This window comes from Apostichopus japonicus, chromosome 4 (assembly GCF_037975245.1).
Source record: "Apostichopus japonicus isolate 1M-3 chromosome 4, ASM3797524v1, whole genome shotgun sequence".
In the NCBI taxonomy this organism is placed as follows: Eukaryota; Metazoa; Echinodermata; class Holothuroidea; order Aspidochirotida; family Stichopodidae; genus Apostichopus; species Apostichopus japonicus.
The window spans coordinates 4,632,674-4,646,788 of record NC_092564.1 but is presented as its reverse complement, the minus strand read 5'-3'; the positions used below and the strand labels follow the sequence as shown (position 1 = coordinate 4,646,788).

General features: G+C 39.3%; 1 protein-coding gene across 2 annotated transcripts in view; it reads left to right on the top strand.

Moving 5' to 3' along the window:
* Positions 1–14,115, top strand: part of LOC139966212 (transcription factor CP2-like) — a 33,531-nt gene that overhangs the window by 6,156 nt on the left and 13,260 nt on the right. For both annotated transcript variants that reach the window (XM_071969011.1, XM_071969012.1), the window contains 8 exons: positions 1,970–2,114; positions 4,523–4,735; positions 6,189–6,335; positions 7,356–7,466; positions 8,537–8,622; positions 9,906–10,002; positions 13,227–13,323; positions 13,675–13,765. In XM_071969011.1, the coding sequence (XP_071825112.1) occupies positions 1,970–2,114; positions 4,523–4,735; positions 6,189–6,335; positions 7,356–7,466; positions 8,537–8,622; positions 9,906–10,002; positions 13,227–13,323; positions 13,675–13,765 (987 nt within the window). The remainder of the gene's footprint in view (positions 1–1,969; positions 2,115–4,522; positions 4,736–6,188; positions 6,336–7,355; positions 7,467–8,536; positions 8,623–9,905; positions 10,003–13,226; positions 13,324–13,674; positions 13,766–14,115) is intronic.

The following is a 14,115-nucleotide window of genomic DNA, read 5'->3' as shown; positions in this document are numbered from 1 at the left end:
TATTTTAATATCACGAAAATATGGTACCGTCCATGACTCTGTGTATATACTGAGCACTTGAGGGACTGCTTCCTCTGTGCCTCAATGTTTTTGGTTGATGTGTTTGTTTTAAAGTTAAAAAGTTGAAGGTTTACAGTCTTGTATAAGGCTAATGCCTCCTCACACGACTTTACAACTTAACCCCTGGTCATTGGTAACTTGTCACACCCACACACCAAAGTGTGCACAATTCAATCAATCTCTCCTGGGGCACCACAGTGCACCACAACCACGTGTCCCCCGGGGGACTTCCCATAGGGTGCAGCCACAAACCGGCGCACGCAACTATATGTACAAGTTACCTCACAGGTCCCCATTTATACACCTGGGTGAAGAGAGGCAATGGAGATAAAGCGCCTTGCCCAAGGACACAACACAATGATCTGGCCAGGGCTCGAACCTGTAATCCTTAGATCACAAGTCCACTGCCTTAACCACTTGACCACGAAGCCCTCACGATATCTGCACATTAATGTGTGAACAACGAGAGCAATACTGTATTTCATTTAGGGTTATTAACTGAATGACACCGACAAGCCGTCTTTCTCGATTCCATTGAGCTCAACGGCAATGCCAACAGCCTTCTGTAACATTCATAGAAACTGAACCAAAAGTTGGCATTGCACGACCACAGTTTGATGTATAGAACACACAGATATGTCTCATGTCTAGTAATAAAGGGAACATGACCAAGTTATTTTGTATCATTATTGAAAACCTGACACAGGCCATGGATTCAGATATGAATGGTATAGTAATGGCTAACAGATAAAAGTCATGTTTATATCCATCTCAAGGCTACTATAATCATTGGCCATGTCCATCCATACATGATAGTCTGCATGAAAGTGAGAATTTTAAGGTCTATGAACCTGATATCCAGGGATGTGCCCATGCTGGGCGGCCCCGCCCAGCACTAAAAATTACCGCCCAGCACTGTCTTAAAAATCGTGAATCTCGCCCAGCACTATTTTCATCTAAAATCCCGACATTTCTAACAATATATTCAACATAACTTGAAAAAAAATGTAACTTGTTAGCAAAACTAGTACTTGTGTATGTGCTTAAAAAGCTACACATCTGAGCACCTTCAAAAATCGAAAAAATTCTCAAACCCCTCCCCCAGGAAGGCGATCAGTATACCCAGCACTCAGGAAATCCTGGGCACATTCTCCTTTATATATATGTGTCAGTATTTTCTTTCACGACAAATTCTTCCTCAAATGAAGTCTCATTAACTGGCAACTTATCATTTTGGCATTCAGCAAAACAACAATAACAACATTGTCAAATGGAACCACTTTGGCCAAGACAAATATTTGAATCAGGAAACAAACCCTCATTCTTGTACTTTGCATAATGAAGCACAAATAATATGGTAGTTTTCATTCCTCAGTTAATCTCCTCAGATATCCTTGTCAAAAACAGGCTGATTGTTCAAGGGGTTTTTTCCAAAAGATTTTTTGGTTCACAAAAGTACCTTCTACCTATCTATCTGAGGAGTCTATTAGCGCCCAATCTGCTGAAGCTTTTAAAAACCTAATCCAGTTAGACTAATGTCCACATAGCCAACCTGTCAATCAAGTGCATGAGTCTTCAAAGATGAAGTTACTGTAGCACTATACTGGAAGAAGGGACCTTCTGTTCGAATTGGGGGGCAGCGTTCTTGTTACAAACCACTGTTTGGTCATATTTTGAATCAATATAGCATTAAGAACAGCTGCTCAATAATGGATAGCTGGGTCGATTAAATTGTGGTTTACTAAATCACACAGTATCCTTAGTTACAATGGCTTAGTGACAAAGTTCAGGTTGGATTTACGAGGTACTTATTTGGGCATCCATGGTTTATGTTCTCCTTTTCTTCTTGTTTTTCTTTGTATTTATTTTCTGTTGAGTGTTTTTTTTATTGTCAATCATATCTTTACAGGTTTCAATGTTTGCTTAGTGCTGCGACATCTCCTGCGTGTAAACTCAACGAAGAGACCGTCACGTACCTGAATCAAGGGGTGCCGTATGAGTTAAAAATTAGCATGGTGGAAAACGTCAACGAATTCCAGGGAAAGAATATCAAGGTAGAGTTGTCTTAAAACAGTCTACAGACTTGTGCAGGACCTTCCTGCCCACAGTGAGTCCATCTTGAAAATAATTCAACAGTACCTGCAATTATCCGGACATATCCGAACCTCCCTGCCCACAGTGAGTCCATCTTGAAAATAATTCAACAGTACCTGAAATTATCCGGACATGTCCGAACCTCCCTGCCCACAGTGAGTCTCATCTTGAAAATAATTCAACAGTACCTGAAATTATCCGGACATGCCCGAACCTCCCTGCCACAGTGAGTCCATCTTGAAAATAATTGAAGGGTACCTGAAATAATCCGGACATGTCCGAACCTCCTTGCCCACAGTGAGTCCATCTTGAAAATAATTGAAGAGTACCTGAAATAATCCGGACATGTCCGAACCTCCCTGCCCACAGTGAGTCCATCTTGAAAATAATTGAAGAGTACCTGAAATAATCCGGACATGTCCGAACCTCCCTGCCCACAGTGAGTCCATCTTGAAAATAATTCAACAGTACCTGAAATTATCCGGACATGTCCAAACCTCCCTGCCACAGTGAGTCCATCCTGAAAATAATTGAAGAGTACCTGAAATAATCCGGACATGTCCGAACCTCCCTGCCCACAGTGAGTCCATCTTGAAAATAATTCAACAGTACCTGAAATTATCCGGACATGTCCAAACCTCCCTGCCCACATCGAGTCCATCTTGAAAATAATTCAACAGTACCTGAAATTATCCGGACATGTCCAGACCTCCCTATCCACAGCAAGTCCATCTTGAAAATAATAAAAATAATTCAATAGTACCTGAAATTATCCGGACATGTCCGAGCCTCCCTGCCCACAGTGAGTCCATCTTGAAAATAATTGAAGAGTACCTGAAATTATCCGGACATGTCCGAACCTCCCTGCCCACAGTGAGTCCATCTTGAAAATAATTCAACAGTACCTGAAATTATCCGGACATGTCCAAACCTCCCTGCCCACATCGAGTCCATCTTGAAAATAATTCAACAGTACCTGAAATTATCCGGACATGTCCAGACCTCCCTATCCACAGCAAGTCCATCTTGAAAATAATAAAAATAATTCAATAGTACCTGAAATTATCCGGACATGTCCGAGCCTCCCTGCCCACAGTGAGTCCATCTTGAAAATAATTGAAGAGTACCTGAAATTATCCGGACATGTCCGAACCTCCCTGCCCACATCGAGTCCATCTTGAAAATAATTCAACAGTACCTGAAATTATCTGGACATGTCCGGACCTCCCTACCCACAGCGAGTCCCATCTTGAAAATAATTCAATAGTACCTGAAATTATCCGGACATGTCCGAGCCTCCCTGCCCACAGTGAGTCTCATCTTAAAAATAATTACCTGAAATTATCTGATGCATGTAGTAATTTCAAAATAAATCTGAATCAATCAAAGCTTCCCTTCCTTAAGTGTACTTGTACAGTGTCATGGTTTATGTATAGTTACAAGATGTTTGTGTGAAGACACATGTACATTCTTATCTAAAATGGTTGGATTCTGGACCTGGATAAATCCAGCATCAAGATAGGTTTGGATCAGATACAGGTTGTACAGTCTTCATTCTGCAATTACTCAGTTTAAGATGACTGGGGGGGAATAAATGAAAGGAAAAATAAAGGAATGCTCTCAAATTATCTAGAATGAGATATGAACCAGATCTTGTGGTCACAAAGCCTTAGCTCTACAAACTGAGGTATGGACGGTTAGCCCTTTGTTGGGCTGTGATCCCTAAATATCCATTTCTAGTTTCCGGTGATGCCAGTTTCCGGAGGTGCCAGCACCAGCCTAGAAGTCAGCAGTCATAGTTTCACTTCTGAGTGACACCAATTAGTGACATCAATCAGTATTCTTGACTACTGAGTAATGTCAAGAAATCTGGTAGCATTTTATTGTTGAATATTCAGTATTGTTGTCTGCTGAGTAATGTCAAGTACAGTAGGTTGACTTTTGAGTGCAATCCGGCAGTTTTATTGTTGAATATTAAGTATTTGTAGACTACTGATTGCTAAGACAAGTAATTTTGACTCTTTCATGTATTAATAGTAACGCAGAAGTACTTCATAGATTCTCTTAGTTAAATGATCCTCGAAGAGAAATCAAAGTTCCTTTGCCTCATGTGACCACCGTCTATGCATACACTTTTAGTTATTTTCAACCGTCTGACAAAATATTTCACTATGATTTCTATTTGACAATTTGAATAAATGGATGTTACCTGTAGATTGGTATATATATATATAGATATATATACATACACATGACTCAGGACACAGATATTTGTCACGTAATCAACCTCCTTTGCTTCCCCCCCCCCCCCACCACGCCCTCTATTGATATCTGATTGATATGACTGTATATATAATTATCTTGACAGACTCAAGTTCGAGTAGTGTTTAGTGACAAGAGGCTACAGTACACAGAGAAGGAACAAATTCAAGATTGGAAGAAGACTCACCTCGGGGAGAGAGTACTGGATATAGATGTCCCGCTCACGTTTGGAATCACCAGCTTCAACCTCAGCCAAGATGAACTTAACATGATTGAGTTCCTCTGGGATCCTCAGGAAGCAGTCCAATGCTACTTTAAGGTCAGCGATTAGCTAATTAATATTAATTTATGCCACGATGTATGGAAATTCGGCTCGTTAAATTTAGGTCAGCCACTTGTAAGAAATTTATCATCCTCAGTGTGCAGTCTTGCCTCAATTCTTTTGAATGTCCCCAAAACAAAGAGAGAAAAAAAAAAACATGGGTCAATGATTTCTTCACATTGAATAATTTATCCGTTGAATTGGGCCGCAAAAAGCTCTGCAAAATGGGTAAATTGCTATACAAGCACAAAGATGTGTAGTCGTGTGTGTACATGGGAACCATTATTTGTGAAAGAACGTGCAGATTTGCTCTACAACATTCAAGAACTTAATTATTGCCTGCTCAGTCTCCTCATAGATCAGGAGGAACTTAAGCATCACCCCGTCCCCATTCCTGCTTTGCTGAATGACTCTGTGAAAATGATTTTATGTCATTATGAAGAACCTGTGATGGACACACATTTAAGGGGTCTACATTTATTTAGGATGTCGATCCACAGCAGTTTCTTACCCCTTACTTCACCCTGAGCCATCAACTCACTTATCCTCTCAACCTCACCACCCCCCCCCCCCCCAACTCCCAACTGTCTCCAACTTCCCACAGGTTATAATTTTAGTTCCTCAAAATTATTAATTTTCCTCATAATTTGATAACAAAGCCATAAACCACTTTACTGACTTGAATTTTAACCTTCTTTCACTATTACTGTTTTAGGTTCCATCTTAACATAGGTCACATATTCACACCATCTAGCTTCATTCTGTTTTTTTTTGCAGAATAAAACCTTGTAACTTGGGGGTGGGTAAAGTTGAAAGTAGATCCTAGTAACTTATTATCTGATGATAAGCATTTGTGGTGGGAATCATCACAGAATTATTATTATTATTATTATTTGTTGATGTCATTGGTCTTGGTGAGTTGGTTGAAACATTGCAAGATATAAAAATAAACTTTAGAAGTTGCCTTGGAGCAAATTTTTTAGTTTAATTGTCCTTTTGGTAGTAAATATCTCTTGACAATCAGATGTCGTTAAGATTAAGTTGTTCAAGCTTTGTTTCAAGTAATGCAGTAAGTCCAAAGCATTGAAACAAATGTCCAATTTGCTATTTTCCATACTGTTTATTCTTATTGAAAAATAGTGTCTGGTCTTTGGAAAATGTTGTGGACTGAATCAGTTTCGTTAAGTACTCCCGACTGATGAACCTTCATTTTAATGAGAAAACAACTGATCTTGGGGAGCGTCTACTTTATCAATTATAATTATATCATGTTCAAGACTTGTCGGATTTGGGTCAAATTGCCAACAACAGAATACCCAAAAAGGTGCTCGGTTAGTCAGTACACGGTAGGCACAATACTCCTCCTTTCGAGTATAGAAATTTTAAAAAATGGATTAAACAGTAAATTTTTTTTTTTAAATTAATCTCTGATGGCTATTAATCTTGACAGGTTAACTGCATCAGCACAGAATTCACAGCTAAGAAACACGGAGGTGAAAAGGGGGTAGTGTTTCGTATTCACGTAGACAGTTTCCTCCAGGAAAACAGCAGTGATATTCATCTATTCTCCGCCAGCTGCCAGATTAAGGTCTTTAAGGTAAATCTCTTTCTTTAATCTTTTTGTTAACTAATTTAGGAGAACAGCTGAATGTTTTCTATCCGCAGATGGAAGCATTTTGTTTCTTAGTGTAAGGATTGGAGTGTTAAGCTATATCATAACATATTCATGAAGAATTTTAAATGACTGATGACAATATTCAACCCCACCTCCCACCCCCCTCCCCCCACCTTTTTGTTATTCACACACACACACACACACACAAAAAACAAGAAGAAAAATTAACACAGGTGCCATTTTGACTAAAAAGATCAACCAAATGGGTTTAACCTATTGAGGAATCCTTTCTTTTTAGTGTAAGCATTGTAGCATTCAAGTTAAACTAGATAGAAATATATTCTCAAAGTATTTGAAGTGACCCATGATGAACTCTACCCCCCCCCCCCCAACCTGCACACAAACATAAGCCCACAGAATAAGAAAACTCTAAGATGAGAGCCTATATGACTATATATGTATATATATGTAGATAATTTGATTCAAAGGGGTTACATCAAAGCGCATTATTCTTAGTTTTAATTGAGAGCTTCTCAGTTATGTATATTTAGCACAGCAAACAGCAGCCTTGAAACAGTAAAGGATGTGTTAGTATAGCTTAGCTCTGATGTAAGGTCCTGTGTGCAATAAGAAGAAGCTAAAATGTGTTTATATATTCTTCAAATGTCCTGTCACATTTTGATATTCATTCTGAGAGAGATGTTTAACCATAAAAGATGCATTTAGCGATGCGTTTGTCACAGTCCAGTAGCCGCATACGTCACCATAAATCAAAAGACAAAAACACACCTGAAGGATTAAGCTGTTACTTCAGTCTGCCCGAATCGCAGAGAATTGTGAGTTCTGCTGATAGTTTGCAGTCACATCAAGTTAAACTTTGATAGATTCTGGATATCTTACAACAATAATGACGACGATGATAAGACAATCTTTTTTTCTTATTTGATAATTTTTCTTTGTCTTTTGTATCGCCACTAAGTTCAATCGTATGTTTTTCACTAGCCGAAAGGAGCAGATCGTAAGCACAAAACAGACAGAGACAGGATGGAAAAGAAAAGTCCTGACGAGAAAGCTAAATACCAGCCTTCTTATGATTGTACAGTCCTGAAACAGGTAAGCTAACCTTTGACCTAACAGCGGGCAGGACTGTCCTTTTGACAATACAGTACCATACGTAAGGTTTGCATGTAAGGTTCATGTATCAATATGTAAATATGACAGCAACCCAAATAGCATCTTATATATCAATTATATTAATAATGAAAGTAATCATTATGGTGATTGGAAGACATTGATGATATTTATTTATTCATGTTTTTTGAGAAAATCAAACAAATTATTTTTCCAAAGAGGATGTTCACATTTCTGAAAAGTATCAATGGATGCATTTGAAAAAATATCTTTCTCTTTTTTTCCCTTTCTTGGAGGAAGGGGGAGGGGGGGAGGCAGGAGATATTAAAATTTCTAAAAGAATATTTAATAAACTTTAATAATTTGTTGAGCCAAAAGGAAAATTTTAAGTCAGCTTTGCTTTATGGATTTGGCTGGATGAGATTTCTGAAGAGGATAACGTCAGCGGAAATGAAACGTACTAGCAGTTATGTGTTACACAGTTAGAAAGCTTATATGAGATCCCCCCTCTCCTACCCCGACCCCTCCCACCCACCACCACCTCACTAAAGCAATCAGTTAGTGTTATGTGCTTATGTTGCAAACAGTCATAAGATCAGCTACGATTCATGGCCCTACTGATCATGGCCCTACTGATCATGGCCCTACTTGATTAGATGAACGATCAGGATATCGCCAGTTTTAAGTCACGTAGGCTTCGGTCGGGTAAACTGAACAATAGCGTTTTCTCGACTGGCAGTCGTGCGGTGTTCGGTGTTACTTGAATCAAACTACCATACTTTACCAATTGTAACCAATCACAGGGTAATAAATTTGCACGTCATCTAACCGAGCTTTATATATGTTAACAGCAAACAGTTGTTGTGTGCGCCTTTCAGTAGTTCAGTGTGCACAGGTCGGTTTTGAGACCGCGGGTCTTCACGACAATCGTAAATCTAGGTCTCTACGAACGATTCGATTTGAGTCATGATCAGTCGGGCAGTTTGCGACCAGCTCTGGGCAGCAAATTTTGCCTAGTTTTCTCAGAGAATAATTTTTTTTTCTACCAACAGTGTGAACCATATAACAACAGACCTCCTCCAGTGCCTTCTAACAATCACAGTGTCATGGACCAGACTAGTTTTTCTTCTGTGGATAGGTACGTCTTTTTAAATAAAAAGGTTGTAAATAGCGAAACGAATTGTCGTTTTTCCAAAACAATTTTTCACTACATCTAACAAGAAACTTCATGTCGTCTCGCAGTTGAGAGGAAGATGTGTAACACAGCATTCTGAACGGAGTAATTGTTTTCACACAGACTGACGGACCGATAGATGGTTAGTTGGATAAAATGTTGCTGGAGAAAGTGGATGGTTGGGAAGGAATATAATGAATTAGAGAAGCTGATGGCCTGAGGAGTGTAACAGTCTTACCACTTGAGACAGTGTACTCTGCATTGTTGAATTTATGTAAAAACAGATCTCCAACACCTTTAGAAATTCTGGTACATTTCTAAACCAAGTTAAAACACTTGGACTGACTTATCAGAAAAAGGCATGATTCCGCTGACCAGTGTGTGGCGTGAAAACTTTAACCTTCGATTCTTTTACTTAAGGCTAAAAAAGGGTTAACTCAGTGGTGTATCTAGGCTGATGCTGCCTGTGCAAACTCCAGGGGCCCAGGGGGGGGGCCCAGTGTCAAGGACCCAAAAGTAGAAATTAAAAAGAAACCCTGTCTGCGAAAGCATGAGAGTACCATATTCGGACGTCTAAAGTTGCCAAAAAATAATGCTTACTAAAGCCAAAACCATGGAGGGCCATGGCTGAATGTGGGCTCTCCTTTGAGGACACATTTCGGTTGTGACACTGTGGGGCCCTGTTGCTCCATGCTACATTACTGGGTTAGCCATGGTAGTATTGACATGATAGGCTGTTCCCTGCAGTCAAATATATCTGTTGTATGATATCTGATAAACCTACGTTTATCAAATCAAAGACTATTTGCAGCGAGCACTTCTCCATTTGTTACAAAGTGAAACGTAAGAAACAGGTGCACGTCTGCATGATTTGCTTATTTGTTGAATTCACCGATGGTGAATTGAACATTGACAGACACAAAGATTCTATTGTTTGTCAGTGTGGTATAGCGTACTGACAGACATCACTATGTCTCTTTACACTAAATCATGTTTATCTTTCTAATTCACATCCATCCAACATGGAAAAGTTCCAGACATGTTCAAATGTGTGAGATTTCACTAAAAAAATTCCTCAGCAAGTATTTTATGGATTAACATAACCTGAAGACCATTTGAAAAATCTTCACTGACTCGCTATGGGCAAAGGAAAACCTTGAGGGTCTAACTATCAGCTCCACAAGGGACTTTGGATAACATTTGTCGGACTCATGTGTTTCATAAATTCTTGATTTTATTATCCGCAGTTCATTTTCCCATCATTCTCCTCTTCGGAACTCCTTCCACTCCACACCTCTCCACAATACCAACGGCTGTGCAGGACCACCATCTGCCTATGAAATAGTAAGGCCGATTCATTCAACTTTAGGAAGGTATTATTATTGAAACTTATTGATACGTTGCAGACTTGTAAAAATCATCGCAGGTCACTTCTTATATACAAGAGAGAAGTTTGCATCTGTCCACTGTTCGTATTTGTTTAACATGACCCTTTAAACATCCAAGTCTCATCGCTTGAAGTTTCTGGATTACCTACCTGCAGATCATCAGGTCACTTTTTGGTTCCTTGCTGAAAGCAAAGGAACCTATGTATTCAGGTTGGCGTGTGTGTGTGTGTATGTGTGTGTGTGTGTGTGTGACGCTTAAGCTTGTATGCACGATAACTCAACAAGGGATTGACTGATCATGATCAAACTTGGTGGGTGGGTGGCCCATAGTGAGTAGATGAACCCTATTGTTTTTGGTGCCCACAAAGGTCACCAAAGGTCAGTTATGGTCCAAAAACCCAAAATACTAAAACTGCAATAATTCCCAGTGCCAATGTGCAACAAGGTTGATATTTTGGGACAAGTTGTGAACTGGTTAGGGCAATATTTTGAAACTTAACGGTCATGTGATCTGAGGTCACCAAAGGTCAATTAATGTTAAAAAACTAGTATTTTTGCGATAACTTGAGAACGAATTGTCCGTTAGGGTTGGGAGTTGCTTCAGTGTAATCCAATTGTCGACCCACATCTGGGTGACCCTTGACCTCAATTTGACCTCTGGTGACCTTTTCATGTTTTGGGGATTTTTACAGTTTCGATGCTATTTTCAGATGTCAAAGGTACCTTCCGATCATAAATATCGATAGGTTGACCCCCGTGTGACCTTTGTGTGCGAACTTATATGGGGTCAAAGTTTTCGGTCAGAGTTAGGATGGCTGTACAGACTTATCGTGTTGATTTTTGGAATCAGCAGATCAAACTACATTTGAAACCAAGGTCAAAAGGTCAAAGGTCACATTAGAAAAAATGTGCTTAGTTTGGGAGAAAACGGGCGAAAAAGAAAATGTTTGGTTTTGATGCTAGATTTGGATATCAAAGGTACCTTCCGATCAAAAATGTCAATGGGTTGACACCCGGGTGACCTTTGTGTGTAAAGTTATACAAGGTCAAAGTTAATTTTCAGACATTTAATGCAATAACTCCCAGGGCCAAGGTGTAACAAGGTTGATATTTTGGGACAAGTTGCAAATGGTATAGAGGAATATTTTCAAACTTAACGGTCATGTGATCCAAGGTCATCAAAGGTCAATTAATGTTAAAAAACTAGTAATTTCGGTGAGAAAATGGGCAAAGAAAAAAATGTTTGAATTTTTACAGTTTTGATGCTATATTCACGTCTCACCAATCAAAAATGTCAATAGGTTTACCCCAGGTGACCTTTGTGTGTGAAGTTTTATGAGGTCAAAGTAAATTTTCAGACATTTAGTGCAATAATTCCCAGTTCCAAGGTGTGACACGGTTGATATTTTGGGACAAGTTGCAAATGGTATAGGGGAATATTTTCAAAGTTAACGGTCATGTGATCCGAGGTCACCAAAGGTCAATTAATGATAAAAAACTAGTATTTTTGCGATAACTTGAGAACGAATTGTCCGTTAGGGTTGGGAGTTGCTTCAATTTAATCCAATTGTCGACCCACATCTGGGTGACCCTTGACCTCAATTTGACCTCTGGTGACCTTTTCATGTTTTGGGGATTTTTACAGTTTCGATGCTATTTTCAGATGTCAAAGGTACCTTCTGATCATAAATGTCAATGGGTTGACCCCCGTGTGACCTTCGAGTGCGGAGTTATACGAGGTCAAAGTTAATTTTCAGACATTTAATGCAATAACTCTCAGTTCCAAGGTGTGACACGGTTGATATTTTGGGACAAGTTGCAAATGGTATAGGGGAATATTTCAAACTTAACGGTCATGTGATCCGAGGTCACCAAAGGTCAATTAATGATAAAAAACTAGTATTTTTGTGATAACTTGAGAACGAACTGTCTGTTAAGGTTGGGAGTTGCTTCAATGTAATCCAGTTGTCAACCCGCATCTGGGTGACCCTTGACCTCAATTTGACCTCTGGTGACCTTTTCGTGTTTTGGGGATTTTTAGTTTCGATGCTATTTTCAGATGTCAAAGGTGCCTTCTGATCATAAATGTCAATAGGTTGACCCCAGTGTGACCTTCGTGTGCGAAGTTATACGAGGTCAAAGTTAAAAAATATTAATGAGGTCACGGGTCAAACGTGAAAAACTCCCAAGTTGCAATAACTTAGCTGCTATTTATTGGAATTTCGTCAAACTTGGTATGATGATATTGGTAGATAGTCTCCACACACTGATGTGTGTTGCAATTGATATCATGCATGTTTATAAGGGGGGGGGGGGGGCCTAGCATTATTTCGTTATGAAAAGTTTGTATGCACAATAACTCAACAAGGGAATGACCAATCATTACCATACTTGGTGAGTGGGTGGCCCATAGTAAGTAGATTATCCCTGTTGATGTTGGTGCTCATTTCATGAATATTAATGAGGTCATGGGGTCAAACATGAAATACTCCAAATTGCAATTACTTGGCTACTATTACTAGTCGGAATTTCGTCAAACTTGGTATGATGATAATGGTAGATAGTCTTCACACACTGATGTGTGTTGCAATTGATATCAGGGCTTAGCATTACTTTGGCAACAAAAGTTTGTGAGCATAAATTACTGTTGTTGTATTAGGGCTTTGTTAGAAATTTCCCTATGAATGGAACTAATGAACAGCAGCAAGGAACCATGAAATGTTTTCATTCTGGTTATTATATACAACAGAAGGGGAGTGGGTGGTGTATTTTATAGGCACTGATCACCCGATCCTTGACCGAGAAGTGTTCATCTGCCATCTGGACTGTTCTTAACTGTTCTGAATCTCCGAATGCTTTCAGTTTAGGTCATGTATAGTGCACACCTCCCACCGCACCGCTAAGGTGCGCTTCTGGGCTGAGGGGGCCAGCGACCCCCCACCCGTCAGTAGTTCCTAAGCTGCTTTGAACCACTGATTGGCCCATGTGGATTTCTCTTATAGTGCCTCACAGCCTATATTAGCTCTTGACTTATGTCAATCTTCATGGGCTATTGTCCACTCAAAAAAAAAACATTTTTAACCGTAGACTGTTCGTATTTGTTTACCAAACATTTCACAACACTACTCCAAATATTAATCTGTTTTAAATAACTCAACGTAATCATATTCTGTACCGCAGGAACCCCTACATCCAAACAGCACCATCGACGAAACCACCAACTGGCTGAAACTAAATCGTTTCCACAACTACTGCAAGTTATTCCAAAACTTTTCAGGTAAATTGTTGATTTATATTCATTATTGTGCAGTCCCCCTTCTGTGAATTTCTAACAACAGCGTTGTATCATTTGATCCATCGTTCCCATGTTTTTCATTACCTATGGATATCCAACCTGCAGGGGGACAGAAACTATTATCCTAACACACTGTATCATATGCAAAACTGGATCCTATACCGCAATTTTGGCAAAGTTCTGTGATTTTTTTTTACCCCAGGCTCATCCCTGAATAATATTCGTAGATTTTATTAGTATTTGACCTCCCTTCAGTAAAATTGATGTGGATGGTCGTACTTGATATCTTACAAAGTCATGTCTCAAGTCTTCTTTTACCTATTTTCTCCTCAGGTGCCGACTTATTACGACTTGCCAAAGATGATTTAATTCATATCATGGGTGCTGCTGATGGGATTAGGCTCAACAATGCTCTGCAAGGCAGGTGAGTCAAGTCTCCTGAGATAATAAAATGTTGCAAATACTTTGGTCAAGTCATGTCTGGAGAAATTTGTGATGGTAATATTTACCTGAAGTTCATATTTTGTGCAAAAATGCAGTTTCTTCTAGCTCATTTTATTGAAGGTTTGGTTGAATTTGATATTCCTTGCCAGAGGCAAAAGGAATCTATATGATGGTGATAGATACTGTAGTGTGTGTATGTGACACTTGCTTGTAAACACAGTAACTCAAAATGTAAATTGTGGGTTAGCTTCATACTTGATGTGTGGATCCGTCGTATTGAGTACAAGAAAGTTATTGTTTTCTGTGAAGTTCAATGGTCATTTAGGGGTC